Raw genomic sequence first — 6,627 nt, 5'->3', positions numbered from 1 at the left:
GTAAAGTCAATGCAGAGACGCGATCAGACGCGAATTCGCTCCGACGGCGCGCATGAAGCGGTGGACGCGGCGCGAATCACGCGATTGAAGGGGGCCGCGTCAAACGCGAGAGTTCCATTTTTTCAACTCGAGCGTCAAATTCACGTGACGCGTTCTCGCGGAAGCCAATCAGAGGTGAGGATCTCAGCCTGCCGTCACTGACGTTCAACCAGAAAACATCAGCCATTAGCTGTTAGCACACAGAGATCAGCTCCTCATATCTGTTCAGAAACGGTACAGAAGTTAAACAAGTACAAACCACAGACTGTCTGTGTCATGGCGAATACAGTCGCTGGTTTATTTATGTCTGTAGGCCGTTGTTATGAGTGTGGAATGAGCATATACAACGTTAGCTTAGCCTGGTCGACCCAATCTCCATTCAGAAAACACGCATTTTAAAAGGTTTTTCGCCTGCCGTCTTGTCTGCAGACTTGTCAAGCATTAATTCATGGTTTTTACTATCAGTATGTTGTTACTTCGGCATCATTTAGAAACGTGTATTACAATGTAATCACGGTAAAATATGTTCATTTTGTTGTGGTTGTAGCTCCCGAGCCAGCGGCGCGTCAACGGTATGTCTGTTTTGAATGACGCGATAAAAAAAACTGTAAGCCGCGGTGAAAGTTGAGCGATTAGAGCGAAGCGAATATTCGCATCGCGTCCGGTGTGAACGTAGCATTAAGATTAATCTATTATCAAAAAAAGGTTGCGGATGATTTGTCGACTGATTGTTGCAACTCCATTTGTTTCATCAACATCTTGTAATTGAAGGTTTATCATGGCGTGAACCTCACCTGCCCTCCTGGAGAACATGTTGACAGGCGGACCCCCACTCGGGGGGGCAGTGGGCCCAGCCATCTGAGGCATCTTGGGGAAGCATGGGGGAGGAGGAGGAGGCTTACTCTGAAAAAAACAACATTAAATCAGGACTGGTTGATCTTGAATGATATACACAAATCCAGTGTGTTGTGATAGCTGTGGATCTGATGCAGTACGGACCTCCTGCTCAGGCTCGTTCATGTCCACCCATCTCTGCTTCTGTTCGTCCCAAACGATCTGACAGTAAAGAACACAGGGCTGTCATTACTGCTGCTCACATGATCTGGATCAGGGGTTATTTCATTATTTCTGTAATTCTTTGTGCCTATAAACATTTATCTGTGCTGATGCACATGTTGTTATGTGTTAAGAAGGCTAGTATTAATGTGATCTTAAATGTGCTGTCATTGTGCTCATGTGTTTCTGTCTGTGCAAATGGGCTCTTGTCTGTTTGCCAGGGACTGCAGATGAAAATGAGCCCCTTTGGCTTTATCTGGCACATGCAAATGATGGACTCAAGTGTTGTGTTAATAATAATAATAATAATAATATATTTTATTTATAAGCTCACTTTTCATTTACGTAAACAAAACTCAAAGTGCTACAAAATTAAAAAGGGTGAAACAAAACCACACAAAACCAATAAAAAACTATTTAAAAACAATTAAAAACAACATAATAAAAGCCGTGACATTCATGCCGGCATGGCATAATGTGGGGGATTTAAAATCTAGTTAAAGGCTATTCTAAAAAGATGCGTTTTTAGGCCTTTTTTGAAAGCCTCCACAGTCTGTGGTGTCCTCAGCTGGTTTGGGAGGGCACAGTCTCGGAGCAGCGGAGCAGAAGGCTCGGTCTCCCATGGTCTTCAGTTTTGTCCTTGGTGGGATGAGGAGGTTTGCCTTTACTGAACGTAGGTTCCTCGAGGAGGTTTGTGGGGTGAGCAATTCCTTGATGTAGGAGGGAGCATCTCCATATATGCACTGATGAGTGAAGAGGGTGATTTTGTAGTCAATCCTGATTGAGACCGGGAGCCAGTGCAGTGATTTGAGGATGGGTGTGATGTGTTCGTACTTCCACACTCTCATCAGGATCCTAGCAGCGGTGTTTTGGATGTATTGCAGCTTCTGGATGTTCTTGCTAGGAATCCCAAAGAGAAGTGCGTTACAGTAGTCCAGCCTGGAGGAGACAAAGGCGTGGACAAGTTTTTCAGCATCTGGCAGACTGAGTGTGGGGCGGAGTTTCGCAATATTTCTCAGGTGGTAGAAAGAGGTCTTGCATATTTGCTTGATGTGGGCCTCAAAGTTCAGGTGAGGATCCATTTGAACTCCCAGATTGGTAACCGTTGATGAGAGTGGAATGTTCTGCCCGGGAAGGTGATGCTGGTGATGGCGAATGAACGGACCTGATGTGGAGTGCCAATAAGAATGGCTTCAGTCTTGGAGCTGTTCATCTGGAGGAAGTTGTGCTTCATCCACACCTTTATCTCCTCCAGGCATGTGGTTATTGTGGATGATGGCAGAGGTGCAGAGGGGGTTGGGTTTGCTCTGATGTAGAGCTGTGTGTCATCAGCATAGCAATGGAAAGATATTCCATGCCGGCTGATGACACGACCAAGGGGGGATATATATATGGTGAAAAGGGTGGGGCCGAGGACTGATCCTTGATGTAATGTGCATTGTCCCTTCTTAGATAAATACACACAACCCGAACACAGAGGTACGTGAATATAAGACCTGCAAAAATAACACCTCTAACTCACAGATTTGTCATTGTCGTCCGGCAGGTGAGCCTCGTTCTTCCCCTTCCTAATGATCCAGCTCAGCAAGCCTCCGACTCCTCCACCACCTCCACCCTGTGAGACAAAGAAATAGCACTGATTAGCAGTGTTTGGGGAAACCTGCTCCAAAGTAACGCGTACCTGTTGATAACAGCAGTAATGACATTAGTTACTCAGCTCGGGCCCTGTGTTTTTAAGGTCTTCAACTATCTGCATTACGGGAGGACAGAAAAATCAAACATCCCTTTTCGCTTTCGAGTTCATGGATGAAGAGACGGAGCACATATCTCAGACTCTCATAGCAGGTTTGATTCAGCTACATTGTGGAGGAAAGGTTGCCCGTTTCCATGGAAACGACCTGGACCCGAGTTCTAATGAAACTGAGTTACACAAAACATGATGTTCACCAAAGAGCAGAGGTCTGTGTGCAGTGATGTCCTATTAAGGGTTGGTGCTCATCGCCGCATTACACATCAACTAGTAATGTGCAATGCATTACTTTTTGGGGTAACTAAAAAAATAATGCCCCAAAGTAACTTTTTGGAGCGGTGGTGGCGAAGTCGATAGGGACTTGGCTCGGCAACTGGAAGGTCACCAGTTCAAGTCCCGGCAAGACCAAGTGCTTCCGAGGTGTCCCTGAGCCAGGCACCGTTCCCTACACTGCTCCCCGGGCGCCGTTCAAAATGGCAGCACACTGCTCCTAACACTAGGATGGGTCAAATGCAGAGAAACCATTTCCCCACAGGGATTAATAAAGTATATCAAAATAAAAATAAATCAACAACAAAAAAACGACCCCAACACTTCTGATGAGTAATGAAAGCCTGTCGGAGAACTGACAGAACAGAGGAGTGATGGAGGAATATGAACCTTTTTCGGGGAGTTTTTCTTGGCTCTCTTGGCATCCTCTTTGCGGGGCTGTTCAGGGATGGAGGGGGGAGGAGGAGAGGCCTGCTTCACCACCGAGTTGCTCCTCTCTCTTACTCCAGAGTGGGTGGACGACTCAGAGGTGGTGCGAGAGCGACGCCCCGAAGGCTGCAGACGAGAAAATACCAGCCAGAATGTTAGATATATTATATTAAAGATATATATATATATATATATATGTTTTTGGGTTGTATATATCATCCAAAAACATTAAAGCAGTAACAAATCAATTAGAGATCCAATACATTTTCTGGAAACTGTAAAAGCAAACTATCCTATTTCAAAATGATGGATTAAAAAAATGAAGATTGTTTTGGGAGCTTCTTCTTTTTCACTGTCTAGTAGTGGACTTTCTCTTAACAATACAATTGTAGAGATTTTGAGATCTCAAGCGAAATTAAATGAACATTCTTTTTATTTCTTAGGAAAAACCACCTGCTCTAAATCAAAGCTGAAAACAAATAAACCCAAAAAGCCTAACCCTGGACAAATGAGTATTTTTACATTATATAAACATAGATAAACCTTTCAGACGAGACTCATCAGCTTGACTCTTTCTTCTTTACCGTCTTAAAGTAGTAACTCATTGATGGACTCCCTCTCCTGGTAAAAACAATGTATTTTCCTTAAGGTTAAACCAATGTTAAATCCACATGTTCAATCAGCTTTATTTTACATTTCTTAGCTCGAACAACCTGCTCCAAATCAGAACTTAACAAACCCGAACAGATGAGCGTTATTTATGTGAAACACAAACGCACCATATGCATTGAAGATTGAGAAACAGTCCTCGACCTCCTCCCAGGACCCTGCAGCACCAACAAACACAGTAGTTCATATTTTAGTAGGCGAAAACACTTCTATGGATAAAGACTCCTGAAGACGGCTACATGATCTTTTCCCAGATACTGACCATGGTCGCCATTTGGTCGTAGAAGTCCCTCTGCGGGGTGAAGGAGGGTATTTGATGCATCTCAGGGGGGCTATGGATCATCGGCTCTGCAGGAGGCATGTGCATAGGAGAGGGGGGCATGTGCTGAGGCATCTGCAGTGGTGGGGGGTTCATCTGTATAGGGGAGTGCGGTACATGTGGGGACATTTGGCCCATTTGAGGAGGTGGGGGTTGCTGATGGGCCCCTGGGAACATCTCTATCTGCTCAGGTTGAGGCTGGAAGGGAGGGGGGGCGAAGACGGGGCCCTGCGGAGGGTAGCTTGGGGAGACTGGCATCTGGCCTGGGGGTCCGCTGGGGGGGACCGGGTAGAACTGGGGCACGTCGTTGGATTGGAAATGCTGAGGAGGGGCCATCCCGTCTTGGAGGATAGAGGTGGGAGCTGAGAGGAAGAGGAGGGGAGATAAGATGGAGCTTTATTCAGGAGTTAAAGCAGAAACAAGATTACATTTCAAATGTCATTATATAAGAAACGGTTAAAAGAAGATATCACAACAAGAGGTCAAATGTTGATCAGTTGAATGAACATGGAGTGTGATGCGTTTCTAGTATGGCTCAGAGTAAAGAGATGTTAATGACACACACACACACACACACACACACACACACCTGGAGGCATCAGCTGCACTCCCTGCTGTGGGGGCCCAGGCAGTAATGAGCTCATCAGCCGGTTGTCTGGGGCGGGGCCGTCCATCTCCACCGGCATGTTGTAGGGCTCAGAGGGGCTGGGCTGGTCCAGGTCCGAGCTGGGGCTGCTGCAGTCGTACTGAGAGGAGGGGGCTCTGTCCTCACTGTAGGTGATCACCCCCGTCTGGAGAGGAGACACACATTCAACATTTGGTACATGGGAACAAACTACACAGAACGATTCAAGTATAAGACGTTGCAATCAAGTCTGAGCAGCCCATCGGAAACCTTCCGTTTCCTCCTTACCCGTATCTGTCCGTCCAGCTGCCTGAGGTGGCTCAGCCATCCAGGTTCAACAAACAGCTCCTGCTCCGGCTTCTCCTTCAGTTGTGGATCGAAGAATCGCAGCTTTTCTGACATCTGTCGACATAAAGCACAACATAACATTTGTTTATTTAGCTAAAACCGTTACGTATCTGAACAGAGAGAAGAGGAGTGAGTGCATACCTGTATAATTTGGCTTATGAACACAGGAGAGTAAAATGAAGGCTGCATGAGGACAGTCCTCGAAATAACTTCACAGTAGTGGAAGGCCTGAGCACTCAGACCGGCTTCAGCGAGGCGGCATGCATAGATCAACTTGAACACCTTCAGAGAGATAAACAGAGCAGAGACAGTGTTACGCAGGTAGGGAAATGCAAACACTTCTTTATCAGTTTGGATAGGCCTCTTTTATCTTTAATATAGTGCCAAAATAAGGTTTTTAGGTTTATTATTATATCTGTAAATAAAATATAACTGCACCTGGAAGTTGGGCTGTAAGCAGGGCTGGGAGCCCAGAGACTGAGCGTACTCATAGGCCTCAGTCCTCTGGATGGCTTCATTGCTCGCACATTGGAAAAAGGGCATACTGTAAAGACAAAGATAAGATGATGTGTGAGACATAACTTGCTAAATGTATTGTGGTCTATAAAGGTCCCTTAGGAACACTCCATCGTTCCTGTCCCCAAAAAGACAAAAATCTCCAGCCTCAATGACTACCGCCTAGTAGCACTCACCTCCATCATTATGAAGAGCTTTGGGCGGTTAGTCAAAACCTTCATCACCTCCTCCCTCCCTGACTCTCTGGACTAGGGATGCCAGAAACTGACCATGATCAAATTCGAAAATCGGACAGCCCTGGCGAATATTAATCGATTATTCGCCGCCGCCGCCGCCCCCCCGCGGGAGAGAAAAAAAAGCGACACCATTTTTTTTTTTTTGCACTTTCCACGAGGAACTCTTCTTTGAACGTACCGCTTTGTTCATCTTTAGTTGTGTTGTTCTCACTGTTCTGTATATCGCCAATAAATCAATTGCACGTGTGACGGAGAGGGGGGGAGAGGGCGGGGTCGGTGTGTAGCAGCCTGCGCTGCTGGCTTCCTCCAAGTTTACAGTAAAACAAACTGGTGGTGAGACCAATGGCCATTTACAATTATTAATACTATT

The 6,627-nt window shown here is 45.9% G+C and overlaps 1 protein-coding gene across 1 annotated transcript in view; it reads right to left on the bottom strand.

Moving 5' to 3' along the window:
- The window catches only part of LOC104946032 (protein transport protein Sec16A-like), a gene marked incomplete at its 5' end in the record, with an annotated part of 11,192 nt that extends 5,143 nt beyond the window's left edge, over nt 1-6,049 (bottom strand). The window contains 10 exons of the mRNA XM_010771771.1: nt 834-942; nt 1,039-1,095; nt 2,618-2,710; nt 3,506-3,670; nt 4,324-4,371; nt 4,476-4,894; nt 5,122-5,323; nt 5,446-5,559; nt 5,647-5,787; nt 5,944-6,049. Coding sequence (XP_010770073.1) covers nt 834-942; nt 1,039-1,095; nt 2,618-2,710; nt 3,506-3,670; nt 4,324-4,371; nt 4,476-4,894; nt 5,122-5,323; nt 5,446-5,559; nt 5,647-5,787; nt 5,944-6,049 — 1,454 coding nt within the window. The remainder of the gene's footprint in view (nt 1-833; nt 943-1,038; nt 1,096-2,617; nt 2,711-3,505; nt 3,671-4,323; nt 4,372-4,475; nt 4,895-5,121; nt 5,324-5,445; nt 5,560-5,646; nt 5,788-5,943) is intronic.
- Between the last annotated feature and the right edge of the window lie 578 nt (nt 6,050-6,627).

This window comes from Notothenia coriiceps, unplaced genomic scaffold, assembly GCF_000735185.1.
Source record: "Notothenia coriiceps isolate Sejong01 unplaced genomic scaffold, NC01 NC01_scaffold00010546, whole genome shotgun sequence".
Classification (NCBI taxonomy): Eukaryota; Metazoa; Chordata; class Actinopteri; order Perciformes; family Nototheniidae; genus Notothenia; species Notothenia coriiceps.
This window is presented reverse-complemented; position numbering and strand designations above follow the sequence as displayed.